Consider the following 16486-nt stretch of genomic DNA (forward strand, 5'->3'; position numbering starts at 1 on the left):
GAGCAAGTGCAAAGGCCTCGAGGTAAAAATGTGGAAGCAATTGTAGTATCCCAAAGTGTGCAGAAAAATAGTTCTTCAGCCTTTTTGGCCTCAGTTTCCCCCCGTGTCACATGGTGAAGGTGCCCGCCGCTGCTCACATCACATACACTTGCACACCCGAAGCCTGGCCCTTTGAGTCTCTCCCAGGACCACACACAGGTAAGAAGCAGGAGCAGCAGGACCAGCTGGGACACCAGATGTAGCCCTTGCCCTTCATCCCTCCCCGCACCACGCACAGCATTCTGGGATGAGTGCACATAGCATTCTGGGATGAGTATACACAGTATTCTGGGATGAATGAGCACAGCATTCTGGGATGAGTGCACACAGCATTCTGGGATGAGTGCACCTTCAGTTACCTCAGTGATGAGCTGACAGCACAGAAGGCAGAGTTGCCTGCCCAGGCCACAAGAGGAGAATATAAAATCCAAGCCCTAGCAATTTGTCTGGAGAGGGAGTCCAGGATCAGGGTACAGAGTCACATGGCCCTGAATGTGCTGCCTGGCCTGGTCACCACTTCAGGACCCAGGGCAGCCAGTCCCTTGAAGAGGAGCTGGGCCACCCTCCCTTATCACCCCAGCAGCAGTGACACAGTGGCCAGCAGCAGAAGCTGAACTCCACCACAAAGCAGAGGGGCAGAGCAGCCTGCAGGGTCAGAGTAGCAGAGGACAGAGCACTGGTGCAGGGAAGACCCACGCTCAGGCTGGGATGACCAGAAGCTTTTGAGACTGAGCTGGGGGCTGATTCCTGCCCCACGGGCTCCCGAGCACCAGGCTCCCAGAGGCCTGTTGGACCAGTGGTTCTGGCCCCGGGGACCTGGAAGTCTGGCTGCATCTACAATAAGCCCACTTTTAGGAAGCAAACTTTTAAAACTTCTCCCATCCTGGCTCTTAGATCTCTGGCCAGAGTGCACTGGGTAACCTCGGCCAAGTCACCTAAACCCTTTGAGTCCCAGACTCTTCCAGAAAATGGAATTTTGTAAGAATTCAAATTGATGCTGTATAGGAAGCAGTTGAAGTCTATCAGTACAAAACTACACTCAGCTTCACTGCTGTGTGGCTCTGAACAAGTGACTTAACCTCTCTAAACTTCAACTTCCCTGTTCTTTCTTTCCATCTCTATTCAGACCCTTCCGCTTGGCTCTTTCTGCCAGACACAGTCTCTACCTGTGTCTAGTTCATCTCTCTTCTGCCTCTTGCAGCCTTGGCCCGCCCCGCACCCCGAGCCCCTTGGAGTCCCATTAATTTTGAGAGGCTGTCTATGTGGATTGCAGCCTGGCCCAGTCCTGGGGCTCAGAGAGCTGTGTAATTATCCACTTGGAGCAGAGGGGAAGCGATAACCAGCTCTCTCTTTCTCCCTCCTCCCCTGCCCGCCTCGCTGTCTTCCATTTCACAGGCACATCCCTGGGGAAGCTGATTACGGAGGCCCCAGTGGGTGAGGATGGGCAGGATCCTGCTTACCTGGAGGAAGGGAAGCGGCAGTCCTCCACCTCCACCCACCACCAAACACTGAGGCCACAGGTTGGCACAGACGCCCGGCCCTCCTCTCTGGATCATTACCTCTGCCTGGAGCTTCTGGTTCCTCCAGCCTTGCTTGGCCAGCTGCTCCCAGACACTGCCCCACAGGTCCCATGGCCCCCAAACTCAACACCTCCAAACCTCGGTGTGTCACCTCCCCTACCATGCCTGTGGCCCACATCATCCCAGTCCCCTCACTTCCGGTCCCCCAAACTCATGTCCTAAAGCACCAGCCACCCAGGCCTCCCCCAGACTAATCAGCCACCAACTGCCCAAGACATCTTCAGCTACCAGCTACTAGAAAAGCACCATGTAGTTCTTGTGTCCTGGAGCCACCATGGTCACACAAATGCCTAGCAGTGAACAGCCATGAGTCCTTCAGACTGGCTATACCATGTCCTTCTATCCCTGCCTCAGTCCTCCTCACTCTCAGAAACACCACACACACCCATCCAACTCACCAGTACCAAACCCCTCCCTCTGCCCTCAAGTTGTGGCGTGAGAGTGAATTTTGGACTCAGAACATGAGATACAATCTCAGCTCCCTCATTCGCTTAACTGTATGCCCTAGAGCAGATAACTTCATCTCTGATCCTCGGTCTTATCATCTGTATAAAGGGAATAAGTGTACCCGGATCACAGCACTATCAGTAGGGTCAGAGTATCCAGGATGACCACCAGCAGCAGCAATGCTCAAGGAGCCTGTTGGGGCCTGTGGAAAACTGGAGGGCCCCCATTCCTTGGGAGGGGACAGATGTTTGTCAGCTCCAGCTCGTGGATGACATGGGGAACGGAGGACCCACCTTGCCAGGTCTTCTGCTGCTTCAAGAGTATCCCCACAAACATGTTTTCAGGGGGAATTCCAGCTCTGAATGTATTGGCAATTAATTGAAACGTTTTTTTAGCACCATGAAGGCTAAACCAAACACTGGCCTCGGCGTCACAGTTGGAGTCTGATGTATGCAAGGAGTTGGGCCCGGAGCAGCTACGGGACACAGTCAATAAACACTAATTCCCTTCTCTGCCCTTCTTATAGATTTTGAGAAGAAAAAAACCAAAAGGTGTGTCAAGCCATTCATCCAGTTCCACTCTTGTTGTTACTGTCAACTTCACACCCGTGTTCAGCGGCCAGCAGAGCCGCGAGTCTCCCTGCCCGGTGTCCTCCCCAGCCGACCTGACAGGACGGATCTCTTCTCTTGGCTCTGACTCTTCAGACTCCACAAAGGCCTTGCTGTGATCTGAAGCTGCTCCGCACATCCAGGGGGTGGAAATTTAATCCTTCATGCAACCGAGCTAGAGCAGGAGCTCCTGGAGGGGTTTACTTCATGAGGGCTCTGCTCCTCCAGAATGGGGTGGTGCTGTCATCAAAGGCTTGGTAGGGGGAATCTGTCCTTTTTCGCCCTTCAGCCTTCTGCTATGTGAGGACACGGTATTTCTCCTCTCCACAGGACTCAGTGCTCAAGTTTCCACCCTGGGGACAGTAAGACCCTCATCAGCTGCAGGCACCTTGATCTGATTTCTAAGCCTCCAGAGCTGAGCATATACATTTCTGTTTTGTGTGACACTGAGTCTGTGGTTTTTGGCAACACCAGCATACCACAACAGCCCGGCCCTTCTCGCTTTCTCATTTTACCCATGCAGCAACCTTAAAAAGTAGTTATTATCAACCCCATGCACAAATAAAAGGAGGCGGGTTCAGTGTAAGTCAGTCAATGAACTTAAACACTTATTGTGCCAGAGCCACTGTAAAATGGCAAACTCAAGGTCACAGAGTGTTTTTGGTCGCCAGTGGCAGAAACCTAAGTTGAACAGGCTCAGCAAAGGGATGATATGTCTCTGTGCACGCAAAAAAAGAAAATGGTATTTCTGGGCTCCATCCTGAGCAGTGATGGGGGGTTAAAGGGACTGGGAATCGAACTCAGAACCTTGTACTTACCAGGCAGGCACTTGCTTATGCCACTGAACTATATCCCTGGCTCTCATCTCATCTTTTTGCCTCCTTTTCTGTACCAGAATAATTGTCTCATCCAGCATAGTAGCATTTTCAAACCCAAGCCACCCACAGTCCAGAACCTCACTATCACACTATCCTCAGAGTCTCTCTATCTATCTATCTATCTATCTATCTATCTATCTATCCCGTGTCCAAGTTCCATGGACAGTCTGGCCCAATCAACAGTCACCAGGAAAGCCCGTCTGAGAGCCAGAGAGGGTTAGAGCAGGGACAGGAGAATTCCCTGGGAAATGACGGTGCTGCTGTATGCAAACACAAGGTGTCTTAGTTTGGGCTTTCCCAAAGCTAAACCGGAGACAGATGTGCAGGCAAAGTGTTTATTTGGGAGCCAATCCCAGGAAATGTAGCACAAGAAAAGAGAGGTGAGGTGGAGAAGGGAGGGAAGCTGATGAAGGATGTGGGATTGGAGAAGGGTACTTCTGGGGGCAGCTGAGTTCGACCCTGCTGGGGCCCTCTGGGAAGCGGTGGAAGGCTCTTTCTTTCAGTCAAAGAGTGACAAGAGCCCAGAGAGCCCCAGGCAGTGTAGCAGGTGGTGGCAACTGGACACTGGGCCTGTCTGCTGTGAGCTGACGTGCTGCACACGGTGCTGCTAATCACCGGAATGCAGCAGCCAGGAAGGTGAGGGCCAGATCCTGGCCACTCCATGGAACAGTACTTAAAAGTCTGATTGTTCCCAAGCCACATGGCCCATGTCTGTGCAGAGGCACTGAACCTCCAGGCCGGATTCCCAAAGGGAGCCTCCCAGGGCTGGAAGTTGGAACCCACAGAGAGAATGTGGGAGTTGGTGGTTAAAGGTTCAGGAACTCCTCGTCAGCCTTCAGTCATCTTCAAAAGAGGCCCCAGAGGAAACTGAGCCAAGCTTCCCCGCAACATTAGGGCACGAGGTGAGGGAGCTCTGCATCCGGCCTCAGTGTGGGGTGTGGGCCTGGCCGGAGGAGAAGGAGGCACAGAGACACTGGGTCCAGTCTCAGGGACAGTAAGTTTCACTGCTGCCATGACCTAGCCCCTACTAAGCCTCAGAAATAGTAGGAAGAGCAACAGAGGAGACCCTGGCCATTAGTACCCCACTCCTGCCCCCCACCATGAGAGCCTGGGGCGGCGGGGGTGGGGGTGAAGAATATGAATGTCACTCTGCAAAAGAAAAGCCATGGCTTTGGGGGAGAAAAAGACCAGTGTGTGTGGAGTGGGCTTACTGCCATCACCATTCCCTACTGGGGTCCAGCCCAGTGCACCTCACAAGGGCACCCCTTGCCCACACTGCACTCAGAAAGGAAGTCAAGGCCCAGAGAACAAATGACTTGACCAGGGTTGCACTACCAGGGAATACAAATGGGACTTGAACCAAGGTGTATGTGGATTCTGTGTGTCACACAGCTCTTCCTAAGTCCCAAGTGTCTGAGTCTCCCCTACTCTGCCCTAGGATAGAAGCCACTGAGGGCAGAAATGGATCTGCAGCACCCTGCATCCTTCCAGCGCTGGAGGATTGGACTGCTCCCATCTCGGTGTGTGCCTGGTGGTTCAGGTAGAGTGTGTCTCGCTCCAGCCCTTCAAGACCATAGTCTAAAAGAAGAAAGAAGATTTAACATACAAATACACCAATAATTCTCCAAGTTCAACTGTCACAAAAGAGATTCTACCACAGAGAACTGGCGCTGGTTTTGAGAACAAGGGAAGCTTTTTCTGAGGGAGTGACATTTAAATTAGAATTTTGAGCCTAAATCCATGATAGCTCAGAGAAAATGAGGAAAGATCATTAAGACATGTGCAAAGGTCCTGCAGTGGGAAACAGTGCTGTGGTCAAGAAGGCAAAAGCAGGCTGGTGAGCCTGGGGCACAAGGACTGAGAAGAATAAACTGAGCGTGGGGATGGTAGTAATGATCAGCCTGTGCAGGGCCCTACAAGCCGTATGAGTAAGAAAGGATTTTCTTCAAGAGCCTTACAGAGCCGCTGAAAGATTTTTTTTTAAGTATGATTTACATTTTCCAGAGACAGCTCTGCAGTGTGCAGAGAACCGAATGGAGAGAAGAACAAGTCATCACAAGCACGACCTAAGTAGAGCGTGTGTCTTGGTTCCTGGCCCAACGGGTGATAAACAATTGAACTGATGTTATTATGACTCCTCCCTCCTCCATTTTCAGCCTTTCCTGACCCCAGGCCAACTGCCTTGTTCCCCTGGGAGCAAAGCCTCACTCTCCTGGGGGAACAAGCATTTTGAGTCAGCTGGCCAAGGACCAAGTCAGGATGCCTAGACCTCCCCCAGCCTGTTACATTCAGCAGGGAACGTGGACTCCAGGACAAAGTCCTGCTCTCACCCACCCACATGTGACAACTCCAGCACAGGCAGCAGCCAGCAGAGCAGACGCAGCAAGGAGCCTGGGGAGTGGGATCGTCCCAGCAGAAGCTGGTGACAAACCCAGCTGAGGGCCAGGGAAGCCTAGCGAGTCAAGCAGAGACCAGAGAGACTAAGTCACGCCATGCACACGCTCCTAGCTGAGCCCAAACAAGGCAACACTCTTCCTTCTTCCTCAAGAGTCCCTTCCTTAAATACATGTCTCCCAGGGGTCTATTTAGGACTGCATTTTTCTGATTGTTATGCTTTTTCTTGGTGACATTACTGTTTACAACAGCCCCAAGCACAGTGCAGACAAGCTGTCTCGTCTTCCTAAGAACCAGGAGGCTGTGATGTGTCTCCGGGAGGAAATGTGTGGCAAATGAGCCCCATTCTGGCAGGAGCTACAGTGGCAGTGGCAGGGCAGGAGTTCAGAGTTACCAAATCACTGTTCTGTGTTTGATAAAATGTCTTTAAACAGAAGCACATATGAAACAAGGCAACGTACTGATCAGTAGAAAATACAACCAATGGCTCACAGGAAGCTGGCCTTGTATTTCTACTGAGAGCAATGGTCACTATTTACAGACCTGGAGTCTTTATTACTTTGCTCACTGCTAGGGCAAACCCTCAACACCTTCCACTTAAAGGAAAAGAAATGTACTTTGGCTCCCAGTTTGTAGAGGTTTCACTCCATAATCCACTGGCTCCCAGGCAAATAGCATGGCAGAGGGACCCGGCTGAAGAAAAGCTGCTTGATCATGGGAGCAGGAAAGCAGAATGAGTAAATGGAGGAGCCAGGAAGAGTCACTCACTCACGGTGACCAGGTCTTCCAATCTGCCCCGCCTCTGAATAGCAAAGCAGTTATAATGCCATATAATCCAAACACATAAACCTGGTATTCATAGTGACTTACAGAAACAAACACCTGGAGTAATGAGAATCAGTGGTAGTAGCAACAGCCCTGTACAAACAGTTCATGACCCTAGCAGGGCAGGTACTGGGTGTCTTAAGATCCTGGAATTATGGGAGATCTACAGCTGCAAATTTTAAAGAGTCATGGCCTAATAGAGTATCTGACACAGCCCAGCCATCAGGAGTGGGAGTTTCTGACACTTTTGATAGAATTTTCGGCACAGCTAAGAAGATAGAAATGTGAAATAAAGTGGCCTTTATTTTAAGAATGCAGAGAGAGAACCCCTGACCACTGAGGTCTGGCTTTCTGTCTGCTGGACACATGGGGTGGGGGCATCCATATAGCTTAGGTTTGAGGCGGACCCTAAGGTGCATTACTGACGCACAGGTAGCTCATTGGCATCCATTTCAGGCCACAGGTAAATTGTTTAGGGGCAGGGAAGGTGACCCTCCGCCTCCCAGCCTCCCACCCCTACAGCGTCCCCTTTAGGGCAAAATCCTTTCAACTATGAGGTTTTGTTTGTTTGTTTCTTCATTTTGTCTTTTTGAGACAGAGTCTCTTATGAGTTCAAACTAGCCTTGAGCTCACTTTGTAGCCTAGGCTGATCTCAAATTTACAGTAATCCTCTTGCCTCAGCCTCCTGAGTGCTGGGACTACAGCTGTGTGCACCACACCCAGATTTTTAGAGAAAGTGTCAGAGTCCCAAACCCACTGAGGGGAGGAGGTCAACTGCAATGCAAATGAAGGGGACACACGCCAGGAGCCTGCACTTTCAGTTTTGCATATCCCTGGGCATGTTGTGGGGACAGCAATGATCCTTATCTGTTGTTTCCCTGATGTGTTGACATAGTTGTCCTTGCTTTATTTGTCCTGGGTACACCTCCCACCTCACACTCTGTAATGCTCCTCCACCATGGTTTACAGAGGTCCTCTGCACACAGTGTGCTCACGCCTTGAAGGCCTCTCCTTCTCCCCTCTTGATGAACTCCTGCAAGTCCTTCAAGAACCAGCTTAAATGTCACTTCTCCAAGTCTCCCACTGGCAAATATTGACACTCCTTTCTCTATTCCTCTTATAGGCCTTTTCACAGTGTTAGAACTGATCTATGCTGCCCCAACCAGACAGTCTACATCTGTTAGAGGCAACTGTATAAAGGGCTTCCTTTGAGCTGGGCAGCATCCCAAGCACTTCATCACTTGCCAGGTGAATCCACGCCCCCACACTACGAGGCCACACAGTAAGGAAGTGGCAGAGCCACAATTTGGGCCACTCTGTGCACTCTATCACCCCACCATCTCCTCATGACACTTCTCACAGGAGCAAGATATCTCCTTGTACAGAGAGGGAGCAGGTAAGCCATGGGTCAAAATCTGGAAGGGCTGTGAGATTCCAGATGCAGAGTTGTGGTACCAGGTACAAAGTACAGAGAAGTGTGGGCTCCAGGCACAGCAGTGACAGGTCCAGATGCAGGGATGAGGGGACAAATTACAGCGATATGGGCTCCAGATGCAGGGATGTTAACTGCAGAATCAGGATGTAGAGCTCCAGGTGCAAGGGTGTAAGGCCCAAATGCAGAGATAAGGGACTCATATCGTGGGGAATAGGAACAGGCTTGTGGAATCCAGATTTGGGCATTTAGTGTCTAGATGCAGAAGTATAGGGTCGAAATGTGAGAGTGTTAGACCCAAATACAGCATGTGGAGCCCAGAAGCAGTAGTGAGAGGACCAGATTCAGGAATTGGATCCAGTTGCAGATGGAGAGTGTGGAGTCTGGATACAGTGATGCAGACAAGACTCGATTGCACCAAGTTTCAGAGGATCTGGCAGATGATGAGGAAGGAGAGAGAAGGGCATCCTGGTGGGGCAATTGGAGAGAAAAAAGCCTCTGGGCCAGAGACAAGTTGGCAAGTAGAGGCAGCCAGCTTTACTGCACTATGAGAATGGAGAGCCACTCAGGAGCAAGCAGAGTGTGACCAGAACACAATTAGCCACCACAAAAGCCAGAGAAGGGCTGAGTTAGCAGTCAAGAATTTTGGAAAAGAAATAAGGAGGCAGGACGGAAATGAGGCCCTCCCACACAAGCCCAGGGATGGGAGGGTAAGCAGGGGCTCCATGTGGAAGTGTGATTCTCAGAGAACTCCAGGACCCTGGATTCTGCACACCCAGAGGAGAGACTCCTTTGAGCTTCTTAGCCTCAAAGGAGGCAGCCAGGGAGGCTGGGGTTCAGCCAATAGCAGTGCAGGCCGCAGCTCCTCCTCCACCTCTCCCACCTCCTCCTCCCTCCCACCCCACACACCCAGGCGGCCTAGCAGGCTCTGGCCCAGGAATGTGCTTCCTGAGACATCTTCCTCAGTTCTGACATGACTTCCTGAGGCTTGGTGAATTCCACATCGGCTGCCACGAGCGGGTTCCAGGACAGCGCTGAGGAGCAGCAACTCAGGTAAAAGCATCTGTGTCCAGATGTGTCCTGCCCCTTGCACACTTGACAAGGGAGATTTTTCTGGTAGCAAGTGGAGGGAGACAGCCTGGATGCTCTGGCCCTTGAAGTCCTGGCGGTACAGGACTGAAAACCCACACCTCCCCTTTGGCTCTTCCTGCTCTCCCCAGAGGGATACGCGGGAGCAAGGAACCGAGTGGGACAGGGCTGAGAGCTCGCAGGCAGCAGCCTCAGTCTGCCGAAAGGCCTCTCCCTCCTTGCCCCTGAGTGCAGGGCAGGCTGGGTGAGAAGCCCTGGGGCTAAGGGCTGGGTCTCCCCAGTGCTGGGGAGAGGCTGCCAGTCCCACCCGCCTAAGGCAGGACTGAGCAGAGAAGCCGATGACTCAGAGAGGGGCCTGAGGCCAAGTGGGACGTGCTGTAGAGACTGGGTGGGGAGGAGAGCTATCCCTGCCTTGCTCACTGGGATCCAAAAAGAGCAGCAGACAGCTCACCGAAACTTGAGGAAAGGGGCCCACCCAAGACTAGGGAGTTCCCAAAGGGTGGGCCCTGGAGCCAGCCCGCTTAGATTCAAATCACAGCTCTGCTGCCTACTAGCTATGTAACGGTGAGAAATTGATTAATATCTCTGTGCTCTTTCTTCATAAACTGGAGATAAAAGATCTATCCCTCCTAAGGTCACCGTGAAGGAATAGTGTATTGACTCTGGCAGCTTCTATCAAACAACCAATCCATGCCGGCTGCCCCCATCACCCTGCTTTGCAGTTGTAAGCACACAGGGATGGGATCTCAGGAGGGCTGTGACCTTCCACCTGGACCAGAGCACGGAGGATATCATGACCCCTTAAAGCACAGGCTCCCTGAGGTCCCCAAGTGCACATCAGGTGAGACTATGCTGCCTGGATCTCGGGGTACCCCAGGACCTAAGCACAGGATTCCCAGTGAGGAAGCAGGCCCCTTACTCTCTGCACAACAATCTTACTCCCTGAATGAGAGTGTATCTGCTTGCATACGCTCCTCAAGCCAGAAGCACCAGCAAAACTGACCAGAGCAGCATTTCTCATGTTGGTGTCTGGTCAAGGCTGCTTTGAAAGATGATCAAAGCACTATAGTGGTTCTGTGGTCCAAAGACTTTGGGCAATGCTTCCCAGTTCATCCCTCTCTCGGAGAGTCACAAAGTGATTCAGTAACATGGTTAAATAATGAATAATGTTTAACTTTACTGAACCCAGTGTTTGCCAACTTTTCCTAACACAAAATCCTTTTCTCAGTCCAGCTGGATTACCACTGACCTTAATTTGGGTGAGTCCCACCTGAGTAGATATTTACAGAGTGTTAGGCCAGGTAGAGGCTTGAGACAAGATTTCAGTCCTACCCCCTGAGCCAGCAAAAGATAGTGATCAGGCCTCCCTTGGGAAGGAGCTGTCTGAGAGGAGAAAGCAATGCTCAGAAAAGGGAGAAGTCACCTTAAAGCTCAGGCCCCACAAGTGAAGGGTAGAAGAAGACAGAACGTGTGATGCCCATAGAGCTTCCCTCTGCAGGATTCTTGGGAGGACTGGGTGGCTCCCTAGACCTGCCTGGATCCACTTTTATCAGTAGAGTTGAGATTTGAATCATCTATGCTCAAGTCTCACATCTGCACCTAATAGTTGTATAAGCTCCTATTCTTCCTCTAAATCTCTGTTTTCTCCATCTATAAAATGGGAACAATAGTAAGCCCAATTCCCCTGGTGGTTGTGAGGATTAAATATGATAGTGTCTTCTATGAAGGGCTCAGAACAAGCTTTCTTTCAACATGGGAAATTATTTTGTTCCTTCCCCTACAGTGGCAACCAACGCTTGGGTCCACCATGAACTGGGGGATCTTTGAGGCGCTCCTCAGTGGGGTCAACAAGTACTCCACAGCCTTTGGGCGCATTTGGCTGTCTCTGGTTTTCATCTTCCGCGTGCTGGTATATGTGGTGACAGCTGAGCGTGTGTGGAGCGACGACCACAAGGACTTTGACTGCAATACCCATCAGCCGGGCTGCTCCAATGTCTGCTTTGATCAGTTCTTCCCCGTGTCCCATGTGCGCCTCTGGGCGCTGCAGCTCATCCTGGTCACGTGCCCCTCTCTGCTGGTGGTCATGCATGTGGCCTACCGCAAGGCTCAGGAGAAGAAGCACCGAGAGGCAGTTGGGGAGGATGGCGGGCGCCTCTACCTGGACCCTGGCAAGAAGCGGGGCGGGCTCTGGTGGACGTACGTCTGCAGCCTGGTCTTTAAGGCTGGTATAGATGTCACCTTCCTCTATGTGTTCCACTCCTTCTACCCTAGGTACACCCTCCCTCCTGTGGTCAAGTGCCACATAGCTCCCTGTCCCAACACAGTGGACTGCTTCATCTCCAAGCCCTCGGAAAAGAACATCTTCACTCTCTTTATGGTGATCACTGCTGTCATCTGCATCCTACTCAACCTTGTAGAACTGTCCTACCTAGTGAGCAAGCGGTGTCGGGAGTACTTGGCAGCAAGGAAAGTGCAGGCCACGCCCGTGGGGCATTACCCAGACTGTGTCACTGCTTCCTGCAAACAGAAGGACCTCCTCTCAGGTGACCTCATCTTTCTGGGTCCTGACACTCACTCGCCGCTTGTGCCTGACTGCCCCCAAGACTATGTGAAGAAAACTGTGGTTTGAGGGGTTGCCTGGCTGGACCCAGGAGGGTGGGCCTGACCTGAGAGATCTGGCTTCTCTCACAGTCTCAAAGCTGAGGAGCAGGGTAATGAGTTGGAGGCAGGCACGGGAGGACTCGGATGGCAGTGGGTCCAGTCCCTATTCCTCAGCTCCAAGTCCTAGCACAAGCTCTGGCAACCTGGACAAATGATCCCACTGCCCTGTGCCTCAGTTTCCTCTGCTATAAAGTGCCAACACAGAGCACCACTACATGAGGTGGTAGCAAGGAGAAGTTTAATCAGAGAACAGGTGGGCAAGTACCTTCAATGTGAGGTGCACAGTCAGGGCTTAATAAAGGTCATTGCATTCACTGACCCTAGGTGCCCTTTGTTATTTGGCCTTGTGACCCCCATCACACCAGTGTGTGCATCTCTCTGCCCTTGCAAAAGATTATACTTGATTTGCCAGATGGCAGGGCCTCCTTTCCTCCTGAAAAGGGTACCCCAGAACTCCAGGGGACCATGCCACTTGCTCATGCTCCAGGCTATCCTCTAGGCCCTCTTGCAAGTTTAGGCTCTTGAGATGGCTCCATAAGCAATGGAACATACTATATGGAAAGTGCATGGACTCTGGAGTCAGCATGACTGCACTCAAACCCATGCACAGCTGAAACTTCAAAAAGTAACTCCATCTCCGCTCCAAAATGGGTTAGTAATGACTACCCCATAGGGCTACTGTGGGGTCGTGGCTGTGAGTAGGGTTAGTTGGTTATAAAATGTCACATAAATGTTAATCCCTGCTCCTAGGGAGGTAGATAGGTAGCTCCTTAGCTGCACATTAACCTTCACTATCCCAGCCAGTCATGGCCCCAGACCCCTCTGCAGCCCCTGCCAGGTCATCCTCAGTCTTCCTGGAAGCCTTCTCCAGAAGCACAGGGGCTTAGGCCCACGAGGATGGATGGCAAGGCTGTGCCTGGTCCCATGCCAGCTGACACACTCCACGCTGCTCACCTACATTCCTTATCTCCAATAGAGCAGCGGGTCTAGACAAGTTCTAGTCAGCTCCTCTCATCCCCTATTCAGCCCAAGCTGTAGTTGGCAGAAATATCCCCACCAAGGTAGGGCACCATCCTAGGCTAAATCAAGGTTGCCACTTGCCATAGATGTCAGTCACTGAGGACCTCAGAGTCAGAAGGGCAGAAAGGGGGACTGGGGACAATGGAGCAAGGCAATGAGGCATGAAGAAGGAAGAAGTCAATGCCACTGGTGCCACACATGTCACCGAGCTCTTGTCCCCCTCTGCATTCTCACCCACTTACCTGCCAGCCCAGCCAAACTGGAAGGAGAAGCGTGGGCCAGGAGAGAAGAGCTGCAGGTGTTTGCTCTGAATATTTCCCTGGGGAAATCCGCCTCCCATCCTGCCCTGCCCATCTATCCTTGCTTGGTTCATTAGCTCAGAAAGTCCCACCCCGCTGGGAAGAAGAAACAAAAGCTACTTTGGGGAGACACTCAGGCAGAAGGGCATCCCAGGGACAAGAGAGTGAGCCGGATCCACAAGAAGGGAGAGGTGAGGACCAAACAGGGCTGGAGAAGGGGCTGGGAAGAAGGAACCCACAGGACTGAGGTTACCCAAGGGATCTCAGGCTGTGGGCCAGGCTTCAGGGAGGTGGGGCGGGGGACAAGGGCTTAGGGTTCCTGGAAGAGCCCCAAGGAAGCTCCAAAGAAGGAAAGGAATATCCCGCCAGACCAAAGAAGGAGTGGACAAAGAGAAGGGACCAGAACCTACTGAGTATTCCCCGGGCCAGCTCAAAGCGGGTCCGGGGGAGACAGGCGAGTAAGTATAGAGTAACCTTCCCAGCAGCTGGCAGTACCACAAGGAAAACAAGTCAGCAGGCCACATAGTGCAGGGGAAGCAGGCTGCCTCGGAAGACAAGAGTAGTTGGCATGTGTCCTGGGGGTAGTGTGTCTGAGCAGGGTGGGAGCTGACTTGGGGAGGGAGGAGAGCAGGGATTGGGACAGAAAATAAAAGAGACTCCTAGTAAGGGAGTGCAGAGGTTAGGTACAGGGGACTCTGAATGCAAATATTGGGAGATGTGGCTAGCACATAGCCACTAAGCAAATACAGAAGTGTCCCTGAGATAGGAAAGCAATATCGAGAAACAGACCAGGCCAGAATCCAGCCTCTGTCTCTTCCCCTGGGCCCTCTTTGAAGCTAACACAGCTGGAATTCCAGAGGAGCCCACTGTGGTCAGCCCTTCTGCACCAGCACTGACTACGTGGCATGGCAGGCAAGATGCCAAGCCACCATAATTCTAAAGTGCCTGTTTAGTTTGGAAGGGAATATCTGGGAAGCCTTCTGGAGCCAGAGAGGAGAGGATGGAGACTGTTCCGGGATCTACCAGGGGCTGATGCAGATGTGCCAAGCCCAGGGTCTGGCTCTTGTGGCATTCAGTGGAAGTTAGATGAGATGGGAGAGCTGATGGGATCATCCATGCTTTTGAGACTAAAACATGCAGTAAAGACGCTGGCTGGCTGCTCCATGCAGGATAGTATCTTCATTTGTATTTATTACTTTGTAAAGTAGACCCTGATTTTGGAACCTGAAAACCAAGGTTCAAGACCAGCTCTGCTGCTTCTAGTTTATGGGGCCTTGGGTAAGTGCCTCTAGACCTTAGCTTACTTTCCTGTGAAATAGAAACAGTGATAATCCCTCCCTGTGCAAGCCCTTCCAGGTGAGGACATAATGACCTGGGGTTTGTAAAATGATTTTGTCAACCACACCATCATTAAGGACACCCGTTTCCAGATTCTTCCAGGCCTCCAGGCTCCCCCAGGCCTGAGTGGGTGACACACAGTTGTAGACGCATCTACATCAGAGGCCAAAGGACAGAACCAGCATGGACTGGGAATTTCTGTACAAACGCCTGAGTGGCGCGAACAAGTACTCCACGGCGCTGAGCCGCATCTGGCTGTCGGTGGTGTTCGTCTTCCGCTTGCTGGTGTACTTGGTGGCCGCCAAGGATGTGTGGAACGAAGAGCAGAAGGACTTCGTGTGCAACACGCTCCAGCCGGGCTGCCCCAATGTCTGCTATGACCACTTCTTCCCGGTGTCCCACGTGCGCCTCTGGGCGCTGCAGCTCATCCTGGTCACATGCCCCTCGCTGCTCGTGGGCATGCATGTGATCTACCGGGAGGAGCGGGAGCAGAAGCACCGCATGAAGCGCGGACCCAATGCTCCACCCCTGTACAGCAATCCCAGCAAGAAGCGCGGCGGGCTCTGGTGGACATACTTGGTGAGTCTCATCTTCAAGGTCGCCATGGACTCGGCCTTCCTCTATGTCTTCCACCGCCTCTACAAGAACTATGACATGCCCCGCGTGGTGCACTGCAGTATAGACCCCTGTCCCCACACTGTGGACTGTTACATCTCCAGGCCCACAGAGAAGAAGGTCTTCACCTGCTTCATGGTGGGCACGGCTGTCGTCTGCATCCTGCTCAACCTCTGTGAGGTCACCTACCTGGTGGGCAAGAGGTGCAGGGAGAGCCTGGGTCCTCGACCCCGGAAATCTCGGCACCGGTGTCACCTGCCCGATACGTGCCCACCATATGTGGTCTCCCAGGAAGGGCACCCCCAGGATGGGAACTCTGTCCTAAAGAAGGCTGAGTCGGCCCTAATGAACGAAAGTGGGTATCCATAACCTGTCAAATGGCAGGTAGGTTTCTCTGAGAAAAACAGGCAAGGGTAGAGGCAGATGCGGAGAGTGGCCGTGCGTTCTCGGGAAGCCCACCCCAGTGCATAGTGGGAGGGACGCAGTTCAGCTCGTTGGACTCAAGACTTCATGACTGGTGGGGCTTTTTTTTTGTGGCAACAGCGTATATCAAAATCCCAATAAAGATGATTTTCCCAGTACTTTGTAGACCATATGGGGAGTGCTGAGTAGGGAAGGGAGGGATTCAGAGGGAGCTCAAGGAGGAAGCCAACACTATTCCTTGGGAACTCCAGCCCCAAAACCTCAGATCTACCCACCCACTCCCATGCACACGCATACCTAGGACCCAGAAGGAAATGTCCAAAGACAGGAACTATACCAAGGGCCTCACAGGTCTGTAAGCCAAGAGAGGGAGAGGAGGAGCCACTGTGGCCAGCAGGTGCCCCTTCCCAGGAAGTGTCTGTCAGATGCTGTCCAGTTCCAGTCTCCCTTACTCTGCCCAGCACAGATCTTAGGTAGGAGAGCCCCTCTGATGGCGGCAGGCAAGGGTGCTACCAGCAAGGTCAGTCAGATTGGGGTTCCCAGGATGACGAGGAGACCTGTCATGGCTCCTCACATCTGTGGGATTTCCTGGCTTTTTTGCCAATATACATTCCCTGAGTGACTTCATCCTCCCCCCAATCCAAGCACCTTCCCTCTCTCTCTGGGCATCTCAGCAACTACAGATGGACCTTATCACCTTACCCTAAGCCTGGTGACCTCAGACGCACTCCCTAGTCCATGAAGGGCATTGTCCCCCACTCACTGCCCCAAACCAGAGACTGGCCTGCCATGCTTAGCCCCTCTCTCTCACCCGCATCCCAGCCCTGCACCCAATGCT

At 52.3% G+C, this 16486-nt stretch overlaps 2 protein-coding genes across 3 annotated transcripts; both read left to right on the top strand.

Annotated features, from left to right (window-relative positions):
- Positions 1-8930: 8930 nt before the first annotated feature.
- On the top strand, positions 8931-12271 carry Gjb5 (gap junction protein beta 5). Of its 2 annotated transcripts, XM_013153772.3 has the most exons (3): positions 8931-9256; positions 9927-10133; positions 11076-12271. In XM_013153772.3, the coding sequence occupies exon 3, from the start codon at positions 11100-11102 to the stop codon at positions 11919-11921; it is 822 nt and encodes a 273-aa protein (XP_013009226.2). In that variant the 5' UTR covers positions 8931-9256; positions 9927-10133; positions 11076-11099; the 3' UTR covers positions 11922-12271. The 2 variants fall into 2 exon arrangements, with proteins under 2 accessions (XP_013009226.2, XP_003471116.2); XM_003471068.4 differs by lacking the exon at positions 9927-10133 and having other exon boundaries at positions 8932-9256.
- A 134-nt stretch (positions 12272-12405) lies between these two features.
- Gjb4 (gap junction protein beta 4) lies at positions 12406-15806 on the top strand. Its single transcript, XM_063236039.1, has 2 exons — positions 12406-13463; positions 14703-15806. Exon 2 carries the CDS (start codon positions 14794-14796, stop codon positions 15592-15594), a length of 801 nt encoding a protein of 266 aa, XP_063092109.1. The 5' UTR covers positions 12406-13463; positions 14703-14793; the 3' UTR covers positions 15595-15806.
- Positions 15807-16486: the final 680 nt, after the last annotated feature.

This window comes from Cavia porcellus, unplaced genomic scaffold, assembly GCF_034190915.1.
Source record: "Cavia porcellus strain 051 isolate PalLab524CR breed Dunkin Hartley unplaced genomic scaffold, mCavPor4.1 scaffold_25, whole genome shotgun sequence".
NCBI classification, from domain to species: domain Eukaryota; kingdom Metazoa; phylum Chordata; class Mammalia; order Rodentia; family Caviidae; genus Cavia; species Cavia porcellus.